Source organism: Heptranchias perlo, unplaced genomic scaffold (genome assembly GCF_035084215.1).
Source record: "Heptranchias perlo isolate sHepPer1 unplaced genomic scaffold, sHepPer1.hap1 HAP1_SCAFFOLD_59, whole genome shotgun sequence".
NCBI classification, from domain to species: domain Eukaryota; kingdom Metazoa; phylum Chordata; class Chondrichthyes; order Hexanchiformes; family Hexanchidae; genus Heptranchias; species Heptranchias perlo.
The window spans coordinates 2,569,313-2,583,087 of record NW_027139612.1 but is presented as its reverse complement, the minus strand read 5'-3'; the positions used below and the strand labels follow the sequence as shown (position 1 = coordinate 2,583,087).

General features: G+C 44.6%; 1 protein-coding gene across 1 annotated transcript in view; it reads right to left on the bottom strand.

Moving 5' to 3' along the window:
• Nucleotides 1-9,934, bottom strand: part of LOC137316335 (NACHT, LRR and PYD domains-containing protein 3-like) — a 302,370-nt gene extending 292,436 nt beyond the window's left edge. Inside the window, exons 1-6 of the mRNA XM_067980401.1 lie at nucleotides 9,850-9,934; nucleotides 7,376-7,542; nucleotides 6,350-6,521; nucleotides 6,179-6,244; nucleotides 1,765-3,502; nucleotides 133-219 (exon numbers count right to left, since the gene is read on the bottom strand). Of these exons, the coding sequence (XP_067836502.1) occupies nucleotides 133-219; nucleotides 1,765-3,502; nucleotides 6,179-6,244; nucleotides 6,350-6,521; nucleotides 7,376-7,542; nucleotides 9,850-9,913 (2,294 nt within the window). The 5' untranslated portion in view covers nucleotides 9,914-9,934. The remainder of the gene's footprint in view (nucleotides 1-132; nucleotides 220-1,764; nucleotides 3,503-6,178; nucleotides 6,245-6,349; nucleotides 6,522-7,375; nucleotides 7,543-9,849) is intronic.
• Between the last annotated feature and the right edge of the window lie 3,841 nt (nucleotides 9,935-13,775).

Here is a 13,775-nt window from a genome sequence, read left to right as displayed (position 1 = left end):
GGAGAGAGAAATAACAGGAATCAGGGTAAATTCACGTTATTTATTTGTATTATTATTACTTATACTGTCATTAATGTACCGTATTCGGCATCCAGTTATTATAAACACAATCTCACACAATTTGATACTTACTGCAGTTCCTGTATTTTACAGTCCGGGTTCCTCAGAGGGGCTGACAGTAGTTTCACTCCTGAATCTCCCAGTTTATTGCTCTCCAGTCTAAACACAAACAGACAGAGAGTGAGAGACAAACTGAATCCAATCCCCGATCTGATACAATTTATCTCTGATATTACAGGAAACACTGAAAAATCTTCAGGAAATTAGTAACCAGATTTCCCTGTCACTGACAATAAATCTCTCTCTGACCAATGCCCCATAGACTCAGGGACAATCAGTAAATGTATTTGTCAAATAAAGTGCTGTCTGTGTGAAGCCTTTAAATTTCCCTCAGTCCGGTCTTATTCCCTGATGATCAGAATTACCCTCCTGGAGATCAGTGACCTCTCCCGTCATGTTTGCGGAAACTTGTCTCAGTTGTGCTGCTTCTTCAATCCCAGATTTTTGTGAATGGGGCGATTTTCCCTGAATTAAATGATAAAGTGGTGATTTCCTGTAATTTAAGCAGTGTTATATTAATCTGTATAATATCTCAGGGTGAGTTATATTGTGAAACGGCTGCTGTGAAATCCGTCCCACATGATTTTATGTGATAAGGAGAGGTTATTCTGTCCTGTTACAAGTTTCAAATGTCCCTGTACTCCGAGTCTATAGGGAGGGGAATCTCTCACTTTATTCCCATTAAACTGGCACTACATTTATTTCAGGTGCAACGGGCTCGACAGTTTATGGGGAATATTCTAAAGTTCCCTCCCCGAGCGGGGCCTCATACAGGGGGCAGATTATGGGAAATTCCCGGGTTCACTGTCCCTGGTTAACCCAGGACACTCCCGCTGTGTGTGAGGCCCCACTGCTGGACGGTGTGTGACTGTACCCCTGGGCTGAAACCCCACATCCAGTTAGATTGGAATGTTTTTACAGGCAGATTTCAGCTCTCAAATCCCACTGAAGTGTCGGCCTGGATTAATGAGAGAGGGGCCTGAATCCACGACCTTCTGACTCAGAGGCACGAGTGCTGCCAGCTGGGTGAAGAGACGGTGGATGTATTTGAGAGTGTGAAGGGCCATGTCATTGATGAGTTAAGATAACGGACCGACGTCCTGCGGTGAAAGCTAAGCTCGCCCACTGACGGTTAACTGCCCGAAAGCTGTGTTTTGTTCTTTACTACTGAATGTTTGATGTTTCTGCTTCCCTCTCCTAAACACGTTGACAGTCCGGTGACTGTCACTTGCCCCCACACCTCGTTAACAGGGTGTGATGCTCTAACACACGGACTGCTGCAGTTAATGTCGGTCCACGTGTAAGTAATAGTGAGCAGGAGCTTCTACAATGGACGTTTCTTAGGAAGTGAGAAAACAGCAATAAATATCATTTAGAATATTTAAATCATCAGACTCTTTCAGTGACCTGTATTTACTGATCCGATAAAGTCTGTAAAATCCCCACTAGTTCACAAGGATCCATTTTAGATTTTCCAGACCTGAGGGAATTACTAACCGATCCTCTTATCATTTGCCATATTTGTGTTGAATCTGCTTCTCTCTGGTTTAACTGAACTGTTTGTTTCCCTTCATTACGGAGCAACAACACAATCCGTGACTGTTCTACAATTGGTCGAACAGTTAGAGACAAATAAACAGTTACCTCAACACCTGGCATTTGTGCAGTGCGGGTCCCAGCCGCTGGAGTTCTTCACACTGAATGGAGCAGTTCTCTAGATTGAGGTGTTTTATTGTATCACAGAGTCCAATGACATGAGACAACACCGCACAGTCAATCGGGGTCAGTCCCAATCCACTAAATGTAAGTGTTTCCACAGATCCCACTGTGACCCGAGCCAGTGTTTGATTCTGAGACTCAAACAGGTAGTGGAATGTGTTAAGGAGGTTCCTTTTACCAGTTTCACTCTCTGTGTTTCCAATCTGTCCTTCAACCTTCTCCTTCACCCAGTCAATCACTCCACAGATTGTTTGATGAAGAAATGGACCCAGAAACTCCTCCAGGGGCCGAGCTGACTGTGAGGAGGAGAGACCAACAACAAAACGGAGAAATATCTCAAATCGCCCATCTTCCTTGCTGTGAGCTTCACTGAGGAGTTTCCGGATGTCCCTTGGATCTGGAGTCAGAAATTGTGCGAGTGCGGCTACAAACTCTTGGATGGTGAGGTGCGGGAATGTGTAAACCACACTCTGGGCAGAATCATCTCTCTCCAAAAGTTCCATCATGAACCCAGACAGGAACTGGGAAGGTTGCAGATTGTACTTGATCAAATCTCCATTTCTGAACACAATCTTCTTCTCGGAGACTCCTGTGAAGGCCATCTCACCGATCTTCAGTAACACATCACGGGGGGATTCAATCTCTCGGCCATGGTTTTTCAGAATGTTGTAAATATAGTAGGAATATAGTTGGGTGATGGTCCTGGGAGCTCGCTGCTGTTTCCTGTCTCTTTGTGTGAAGAAGGGACCCAGTGACAGACCGAGGATCCAGCAGTAGGAAGGGTTGTAACACATGGTGTACAAGATCTCGTTCTCCTCCACATGTTTGAATACAGCTGCTGCAACTGCCTTATCTACAAAATACTTGTTGAAATATTCCTTCCGTTCCTCGCCAACAAGTCCGAGGATTTCAGCGCAGACACTGATCTCAGCCGTTTCCAATAAATGTAATGCAGTGGGGCGGCTGGTCACTAGCACTGAACATCCTGGGAGCAGCTTGTGCTGTATTAAACTGTACACAATGTCAGATACTTTACAACGGTCTTCAGGATCTGTGCACATGTACTTAGGTTGTGTATTTATCTGATTGTCAGTAAAATCGATAATGTCCTTGAATTCATCATAACCATCGAATATAAACAGTAATCCCTCTGGGTTCTTCCAGAGCTCTCCCAGAATATTCCCAAAGTAAGGATACAGATCCAGTATCAGATTCCTCAGGTTTATTCGACAGTTAATAGCATTCAAATCCCGGAATTTAAAACTGAAAACAAATTGAAAGTGTGGGTATATTTTCCCAGTGGCCCAGTCATAAACAATCTTTTGTACCATTGTTGTTTTTCCAATCCCCGCGACTCCGCTCACTGCTGCTGAACTCCCAGATTTGGATTTTCTCCAGGAAAAACTGCTCTGGAACAATTGATCAGTTCGGATTTTTTCCAGTTCTCTCCGGAGATGTTTCTTTCTCCACTCTTCATGGTCTCGACCTCTTGCCAGCAGTTCATGTTCTACAAGTGTCCGATCTCGAACAGTAGAAATGACCGTTAGTTCAGTGTATAGATTGACCAGCTGGAAAATCTTAACCTTCTCCTTTATTAGGATCGTGTTCACTCTCAGTGTTTCAGTTTGGACCCGGAGTGTTTCCTTGTGTTTCTGTTGAACATCTTCAATTAGAACAGACAGGAAGTGGTCCTCCATGTTAGTTGTATTGGCATAAAAACAAATTCTCATTATCACTTTCCGATTCAGTAAAATGTTCCGAGATTTAATTCACAGCTTCAATGGAGTTGTGAGCAGGAAATTAAACTCAGTTACTGAAAACCTCGCTTGAAAATGAAGAAGGGCTGAGAAAAGTTTCAACTCCTCACTTGATTCTAATATTTACTGAACATGGAGATTTCTATGAAGGTGATATTTTCCCTCTGATGATTAATACTATCAGCCCTGCCCTGTACCATCGACATCTCATTGCTAATCCAAACGTGATTCTGGTTATCTGAAACTTGAAGTTCCAGTGGAATAATTTATGAAAACGTCATTGGTGCTGACCTTCTGCCGAAATGGGAAATAGAATTTTGTTTGCACTGGGGGAGGGACAGACTGTGAATGAACAGAAGTCCCACTGTTACTGTATCAGACCGCGGGCAGGTTACCTGGGGTATTGTGGGCACTGGGAGTGTGACAGACAGTGAATGGACAGAAGTCCCACTGTTATTGTATCAGACCTCGGGCAGGTTATCTGGGATATTGTGGGCACTGGGAGAGGGACAGACTGTGAATGGACAGAAGTCCCACTGTTATTGTATCGGACCTCGGGCAGGTTATCTGCGATATTGTGGGCACTGGGAGAGGGTTAGATTGAATACGCAGCAGTTAAATTTCTATAGTTTCAGGACTCGGGCAGATTCTCTGGGGTATTACGTACATTTTTTTAGTCACCTGTTCACAGGTAACGATTACTGCCATTCTGAAGGTACAGAGGGGAATCAGAATGATGATGTTAGGTATTAGGAGATTAGGTTCAGGGAATGGCGAGAGGGTTTGGTGTATTTTGTTTGGGCAAGCGAATTCTGGATTAAAATGTTTCAGTGGAATTCCCAACATTAGTAAGAACATAAGAACATAAGAAATAGAAGCAGGAGTAGGCCATCCGCCCCCTTGAGCCAGCTCCGCCATTCATTAAGGTCACGGCTGATCTACCTCAAATCCACTTGCCCACCCTATCCACATATCCATTGATTCCCTTCGTGTCCAAAAATCTATCGATCTCATTCTTGAATATACCCAACGGAAACAGGAAACAGGCTCACAATCAACAAAGTAATTAATAACGGGGAAGGGAAGTCAGGGTAATTTTCTCACCCTAAGGTCGAGAAAGCCTGGGAAGGACACTAAAGGGGCAGTGTAAGTGGGGTGAAGAGACAATTGAACGTGTTTCTGTGGATACACTGAGAGGAGGGGTAGGTGCGGTCATCTCTCCAACAGGGACATGCTTATTTGGGCCAAATGGCCTTTTCCTGTCTCAAATCATTCTCATGTTACATTGTGTTTCGGAAATTGTGAACAATTTTTCAGCCGTTTTACACCTACATCGAATGTGCTTTTAGAACAGTCCTGTCATATCACCGATTCGAATTAGAATTAGAACTACTGCCCACATCACTCAGTGTAATGTTAGAGCAGAAAACATTCACAGTTCATTTCAACTGTTCTCCCAATAATTATACTCCGTTGTTTCATTTTGGTCTCAATTTCCTATAAGGGCAGGTTTGGGAAATTACAAATCTGTTTCCATCAGTCATTCCACTGGATCGAAAAAGACCCTGAGTTAAAGGACTATTCTTTGAGGAGAATAAGTTCTCTCTTTCACTGTCATTAGGAAGCCAGCCCAGAACTTCCGAATTACCCTGAACATTGTCTTTCCCTCACATTTCTCCAAGGATTAATGATCTATTGTGTAAACATCTGTACATCTTCTCAGATCAGATCAAACACTTTGTGAAATGATATCATTTTTAATATTTCGCATTACTCCACCTCGTTCCCGACAGGTGATTGTGAGCAGCTTTCTCGGGGCGCAGGTAAACCGTGACGTCTGGTACAAAGCACTGCTCATCGATTGCGAGCCGAAAGCATCTGTGAGGTACACTGGAGTTCTGTATGGGGATTCACAATATATCAGGATCCTGCTAGTTGTGTATGGTGATTGACAGTGTATCAGGATCCTGCCAAGTGTGTATGGGGGTTCACAGTGTATCTGGATCCTGCCAGGTGTATATGGGGATTCACAGTGTATCAGGATCCTTCCAGGTGTGTATGGGGATTCACAGTGTATCAGGATCCTGCCACATGTCTCTGGGAATTCACAGTGTATCAGGATCCTTCCAGGTGTGTATGGGGATTCACAGTGTATCAGGATCCTGCCAGGTGTGTCTGGGAATTCACAGTGTATCAGGATCCTGCCAGGTGTGTATGGGGATTCACAGTGTATCAGGATCCTCCCAGGTGTGTAAGGGGATTCACAATATATCAGGATCCTGCCAGGTGTTTATGGAGATTTACAGTGTATCAGGATCCTCCTGTTAGCAAGCAGCGCCTGGATTAGCTGGAGTAATAAAACATCTGCAAATTTGCAAATAATTGAGAACAGCGAATACTAACGGATCGCGCAGACGATTTGAAGTTCATTACGAAATCAAAATCATACTTTATTCTGTTCCCGCCTTCCTTTCAACTTCTGATTCCCAGATTCTGACAACCTCGAAACAAAAGGCTCCAGTTAAACATTCTGATTCTCTGAAGTGAAATAAATGGTTTGAAATCCCCATTTCATCACTTACCTTTCAGGTGACTGGGTATTTCAGATAAACCTCGTCCGATGTTCATATAATCAAATGGATCAGGACCTGTTTAAATCAATGAGCTTTCATGAAATCAGATCTGTGTGATATTATAGTAAATTTTGCAGTGTTTCAATCTGAAATTGAATTCAGTGTGTTATTTTACCGTACCAAGTTCCTGCATCTCTTTCAGTATTTTGTCCAACTTTGGTACCGCATGGTGCATTTTCACAAAGGATTCCCACATCACCCTCCGGGCCCGAGAGCCTTTCTCCATCACCAGATTTAGGAGAAGTTTGGAACTGTCCACCCTGTTTCCCTTCTCCACGAGATCAACGACGGTCTGTAAAGGATAATAATGAATATATTGGTCCCTCTTTTTCTCAGTCCCACTAAAACTGATTCTCTTTTGTTTTCAGTCCACACAAGAGTTATTCCCGAACCGTTCCCCTGTCCTTTGTACAGACACTGAACGATTCACTGGGTATTTTCATCTCTTTGTATCATTATTTCAGATTCACTGTATTTTCAGCTTGATCCATTTCTTTCCTATTTGGCCTGTTTCAGTTCTGTCGCATTTTATGATTCCGAGATCTGATATCCTGTTAGTTCTCTGATGTTCCAATATTCCAAACTCATTATACAGGCACAAGTCAGGAGTGTGATTGAATACTCTCCACTTGCCTGGAATGGTGCAGCTCCAACAACACTCAAGAAGCTCGAAACCATCCAGGACAAAGCAGCCCGCTTGTTTGGCACCACATCCACCACCCTAAACATTCACTCCCTTCACCACCGGCGCACAGTGGCTGCAGTGTGTACCATCCACAGGATGCACTGCAGAAACTCGCCAAGGCTTCTTCGACAGCGCCTCCCAAACCCGCGACCTCTACCACCTAGAAGGACAAGGGCAGCAGGTAATGGGAACATCACCTGCACGTTCCCCTCCAAGTCACACACCATCCCGACTTGGAAATATATCGCCGTTGTTTTTTCATCGCTGTGTCAAAATCCTGGAACTCCCTTCCGAACAGCACTGTGGGAGAACCTTCACCACACGGACTGTAGCGGTTCAAGAAGGAGGCTCACCATCACCTTCTCAAGGGCAATTAGGGATGGGCGATAAATGCTGGCCTCGCCAGCGACGCCTACATCTTATGAACAAATAAAAAAAAATTCTGTGTCCCTCCCACTTACCCGATGTTCCTGTCCACTGAAATGCCTCTCGTATGTTAACAACGAGCTGACTCCGTCCACCCCTTCTTCAATCGCCTGTTCTAGTCTGTCCCGGTAGAATTTCGTCAACTGGAACAGTTGGTAATCGTCGCACTTTGTCAGGAACTCAATAATTGCAGCGTTCGGATCTGTGAACAAAAATGGAGAAAACCAAACACATTATCGACTTTCTATCCGGACGGCTACATTTCCTCTTTTACCAAACGGCTGAAGCCTCCTGTGAGTCACATTATCAAACACCTTCTGAAAACCCATATACACCGCATGTGCTACATTCCATCGATCTATACAGTCACCTCTCAACAAAGCTGTATTAAATTTGTCAAATACGGCTTGTCTGCAGCGAATCAGTACCAGCCTCCCCTGATCATCCCCTGTATCTCTAAATGTTCACTAATTCGACCTGGAATTACAGATTCGAAGAGTTTGCCCTCTGCTGACGGAGGCTAATTGGTCTCCAGTTACTCGTTAACCCTCTCTCCTTATTTTACCAGAGACTTTAATTGTGCTCCTTCAGTCCACCTGGATATTTTTGATAACAAACGAGGAATGAGAAATTGTTATCAGAGTCCCTCCTGTCTCCTCTCTGACTTCCTTTAACCGCCTCGGGTGTGTTATCTCTGGGCCCAGTGATTTATCCACCTCGGCGATGTTTCTCAGATCCAAATCCTTCTCTGCAGTTATCTCCAAATATGGTCGCACATCCTCCTCTTGTACACCGACATTTTCACTTCCACCATCATTTTTTGAAGCTAATGGAAATATTTTATATCTCACCATACCTTTATCCACAACCAGTTTCCCCCAGTTCCCCCTCTATCTCATCTCCACTGATTGCTGGCCTTCAAAACCCAGTGGGAATTGTGCCATTTCACTTCCTATTGCTTAATTGGGTATGTATAGATTCTATCTTAAAATAGCTCCCTGGAACACCCTTATATTCTACACCTCTCCTTCTCTCTACCTCTCTGTTCTCATTTAAGGCGCTCCTTAAAACCTACCTCTTTGCCAAAGCTTATGGTCACCCGTCCTCATCTCCCCTTATTTGAGTCAGTGTCAATTTTATTTTGATAATCGCACCTACGAGGCGCCCTGGGTCGTATTGCTACATTAATGTTGCGATGCGATACAAACGCAAGTTGTTATTGTTCCAGAACTATTTTTCTCTCCACTCAAAATATTAAAGCCAGGAACATTTCGCTCTGAGTCCTGTGAAAACTCAGACCTTGTCTTATATTTACTAGATTACATGCCATGATTCTGACTTTCCAAATGTGTTTGGAATGATTTGTATATTTACAGACATAAAACTAAACCTAACTCCGATTTTTTGGTATGTTAACCCGTTTTCGTTTCTTCGTTTTTTTTCAATATCATGTAAATTTATCTTTCAATATTTCAAAACCACCTTCCTTTCTACCTGCTGATAAGTTTTCACTATTTCATAAATATTTTGATTCTCGTACAACAGTTTTATTAATTCCACTCTCTAGTCTCAGGCCCGGATATTTCTCACCCTCCAATCATATCAACTGAAACCCTCCCACTGCCCCATTCACCAAATCTGTAAAACCATTGTTGGTCGGTTCAGACCGTGACCGTCCATTCCCTTCTCCCTGAGTTCACTCCAGTCCCCAAGACCGTGAACACTTCCCTCCTGCTAAATTCACCCAGTCTGTAAAACCATTGTTGGTCGGTTCAGATCGTGACCGTCCCTTCCCTTCTCCCTGAACTCACTCTAGTCCCCAAGACTGTGAACCCTTCCCCCTGCTCCAGCCCTGCAGCCACACACTGACCTGCCTCATATTTCCCTCCTTAAGTGGCCCAGTGCAAATCAATCCGGATATCACCACCTGGAGGTCTTGCTTTATAGTCTAGAGCATCAGTCTTAATATTCCCTCCATTATCGTACTTCTATCCGTGTTATTGGTTCCGACAATGACTATTCTCTGCTCTCCTTTCCTTAACAGAGATGGTCCCACCTGTTCCAGGATGTTCTTCACTCTGACAGCAGGGAGGCAACTTACCATTCGGGATCTCCTTAGGGCTGTAGAAGATTCTGTCTATTCCCCTGACGAAAGAATCTCCCACCACTATGGCTCTCCGATTCCTGTGTCCCACCTGCCTCTCACCCCCATCCCACTCGGGGAGTCCCCCTGCTCCCCAGTCTGACAATGTTACTCAGGAAGACCATCCTCTGAGTCCCTGTCTCTATCCACCTTACAGTCCCCACAACCTTGTATCTATTGGACAGTTCCAGTATCAGGAGATACCTCCATCTTCGACTGCACTGTCCCTCTAGATCGTTACTCACTTCCCTCTATCTACACAGTATCTGTGCTGTTACCTCTTCCTGTGTGAGCTGCAGGTTCCTGTTAGTGATCTGGACCCTTTGTCAGGACAGAAATATATTTTGATGAATTTTCTGAACCGACCTGTGTCCATTCTCATTCTTGTTGAAGATGTTGGATCTTCTCCCCTGTTTGAACCTTCAGCCATGGTGGTGACAGACGTTCCCAGATTCTGATGCTCTGCAATAAATATAATATTAACAGGAGGTTTAGACAGAAATATTAAAATGAGCAGGATAACGTTGCCTTGTTGAACATGATACCAAGTCCGTCCTCCCCCATCAGTACAACAGCTGTTAGTTCTGGGATCGAGCATTTCCGGAGTGTTATGATCAATACTCCACATCAGGTGTGACACAGACAGCTGCCCAGTGAAATCCACTGAGTCCCGCTGATCTCCACAACCCAGTTCCAGACTTGCTCTCGTCGGCCGAGACTCTGCACTGGGAGTGCCCATTGGTAACATTTACTCACAGTGCCGGCAGAACCAGCCATATTGCTGAGGTAGTGAATATTCTGGCGGGAAATATGGCGCAGGGTGAAAATAATTGAACTAAATGACTCGGTTTTACACAGTCTGGGGCAACTGTATAATGTTTAGTCACAGATTGTGTTGAATATTTGTGAGTTGTTGAGTTTCGTTTTTAAATTCAGATACTTTCTGATCATTTTTTTCGTTCATGTGATGTGGGCGTCGCTGGCGATGCCAGATTTTATTGCCCACCCCTAATTGCCCTTGAGAAGGTGGTGATGAGCCGCCTTCTTGAAATGCTTCAGTCCGTGTGATGAAGGTTATACCACAGTGCCGTTAGGAAGGCAGTGCCTGGATTTTGACCCAGCGACAATGAAGGAATGACGATATATTTCCAAGTCGGGATGGTTTGTGACTTGGAGGGGAACTTGCAGGTGGTTTTGTTCCCATGTGCCTGCTGCCCTTGTCCTTCTAGGTGGTAGAGTTCGCGGGTTTGGGTGGTGCTGTCGGAGAAGCCTTGGCGAGTTGCTGCAGTGCATCCTGTGGATGGTATAAACTGCAGCAACGGTGCGCCGGTGGTGGAGGGAGTGAGTGTTTAGAGTAGTGGTTGGGGTGCCAATCAAGCGGGCTGTTTTGTTCTGGATGATGTCGAGCTTCTTGAGAGTTGTTGGAGCTGCACTGATCTAGGCAGGTGGAGATTATTCCATCTAACCTCTGAAGTGTGTCCCGTAGATGGTGGAAAGGCTTTGGGTAGTCAGGAGGTGAGTGACTCGCCGCAGAATACCAAGCCTCTGACCTGCTTTTGGAGCAAGAGTCGTTACGTGGCTGGTCCAGTTCAGTTTCTGGTCAATCGTGAAACACAGGTGTTTGATGGTGTGGATTTCGGCGATGGTAATGCCGTTGAATATCAAGGGGACGTGGTTAGACCCTCTCTTGTTGGAGATGGTAATTGCCTGGCACGTTTCTGGCGCAAATGTTAATTGCCACTTATCAGCCGAATCCTAGATATTGTCCAGGTCTTACTGCTTGCGGGCACGGACTGCTTCATTATATGTGGGCTTACGAATGAAACTGAACACTGTGCAATCATCAGCGAACATCCCAATTTATGACCTTCTGATGGAGGGAACCTCATTTATGAAGCAGCTGAAGATGGTTGGGCCGAGGACGCTGCCCTGAGGAACTCCTGCAGCAATGTCCTGGGGCTGAGATGATTGGCCTCCATCAACCACTACCATCTTCCTTTGTGCTTGGTATCACTCGAGCCAAATTAGAGTTTTCCCCCTGAATCCAATTGGCTTCAATTTTACTGGGGTTCCTTGGTGCCACACTCGGTAAATGCTGCCTTCATGTGGAGCGCAGTCACTCCCACCTCACCTCCAGAATCCATATTTGGATCAAGACTGTAATAAGGTGTGGAGTCAAGTGGTCCTGGCGGAATCCAAACTGAGCATCGGTGAGCAGGTTATTTGTTGAGCAAGTGCTGCTTGATAGCACTGTCGACGACATATTCCATCGCTTTGCTGATGATTGAGAGTATACTGATGTAGCGGTAATTGGCCGGATTGGATTTGTCCTGCTTTTTGTGGACAGGACATCCCTAACAAATTTCCACATTGTCGGGTAGATGCCGGTGTTGTCGCTGTACTGGAACAGCTTGGCTAGAGGCACAGCGAATTCTGGAGCACAAATCTTCAGCACGATCGCTGGTATGTTGTCGGGGCCCATAGTCTTTATTTTCTCCAGTGCACTCAGCCGTTTCTTGATGTCACGTGCAGTGAATCGAATTGGCTGAAGACTGGATCTGTGATGGTGCGGATATCGGGAGGAGGCAGAGATGGATCATCCACTCGGGACTTCTGGCTCAAGATGGTTATCTTCCATATGATATCTATTCACATATACAATATATACCTGGGTGTGATTCCTCTGGTCCCGATGGGCAGTGACAGTGTCCGTGTGTGCGTGGAGATGTGTCCTGATTGGTGCTTATATTAGAAGCTATTCACCATATTTCTTATGGTGTCATCACCTGACTATTGAGCAGTGTATGAGGTGAGGAAATTTACCACTGTTCCAATATTAACACTAATGAAAACTGTAGGAGGTGAGGAGATTTACCACTGTTCTAATATTAACATTAATGAGTACTGTAGGAGGTGAGGAGATTTACCACTGTTCTGATATTAACACCAATGAACACTGTAAGAGGTGATGAGATTTGCCACTGTTCTAATATCAACACCAATGAGCACTGTAGGAGGTGAGGAGATTTACCACTGTTCTGATATTAACACAAATGAGCACTGTAGGAGGTGAGGAGATTTACCACTGTTCTGATATTAACACTAATGAGCACTGTAGGAGGTGAGGGGATTTACCACTGTTCTAACGTTAACACTAATGAGCACTCTAGGAGGTGAGGAGATTTACCACTGTTCTAATATTAACACTAATGAGCACTCTAGGAGGTGAGGAGATTTACCACTGTTCTGATATTAACACTAATGAACACTGTAGGAGGTGAGGAGATTTACCACTGTTCTAATATTAACACTAATGAGCACTATAGGAGGTGAACAGATTTACCACTGTTCTAATTTTAACACCAATGTATTATGTTATGAATCGTGTAACTTTGAACCGTTAGGTGATGCACAGCATTCATGTTTGTCATATCATTAGGAGTTATTCAATCTCAGAAAGCAGCATGAATATATGTGGTAAATTTGACTGCTGTTTTAGAATCAGAATTCTCCACTTGTGTTTGTGTTTTGCGAGGGAACGGAATTCGTGGTTGGGGTTCAAGATGGTGTCTTCGGTCTTCCCAATGTTTAATTGGAGAAATATGCAGCTCGTCTAAGACTGGACGTCGGACGAGCAGCGTGACAAATCAGAGGCAGTGAATGGGCCTGGAGAGATTGTGGATTGGTCGAGCAGAGTGTTGCCAGTGTACATGTGAAAGCTGAACCCTTGTCTTCATATAATGTCTCCAACACGAGATGAGAAATAGGAAGGGGTGAGGTTAGATCCATGGGGGATTCCCAGAGTTCACAGTACGGGAGCAGAGAAGCCATTTCAGGAGATTCTCCGGCTACGACTGGACAGGTAAAAGTGGAACCAAGTGAGGGCAGTCCCAATGAGCTGGACAATGGAGGAGAGGCGTTGGAGGAGGATATCGAGATCGACCTTGTCAAAGGCTGCAGAGGTGGAGAAGAATGAGGAGGGATAGTTTACCACGGTCACAGCAATAGAAGGTGTTATTTGTGATTTTGAGTATTGCCATTTCGGTGCTGTGACAGGAGGGGAAACCAGCTTGGAGAGATTCACACATGGAGTTGTGAGAAAGATGGGCAGAAATTCGGGAGGAGTCAAAACATTGAGAGGAAAGAGAAGCTGGAGATGGAGATACACGTGTCTAACTATTCAATCGCGGGTCAATGTGGGTTCGTCTCTTTAATCAAACCCTCTCCTCTGTAACACAAAATTCTCATTTGTGGTTTAGTGTTATAGAACAAGTTAAATTCAGTCCACTTTT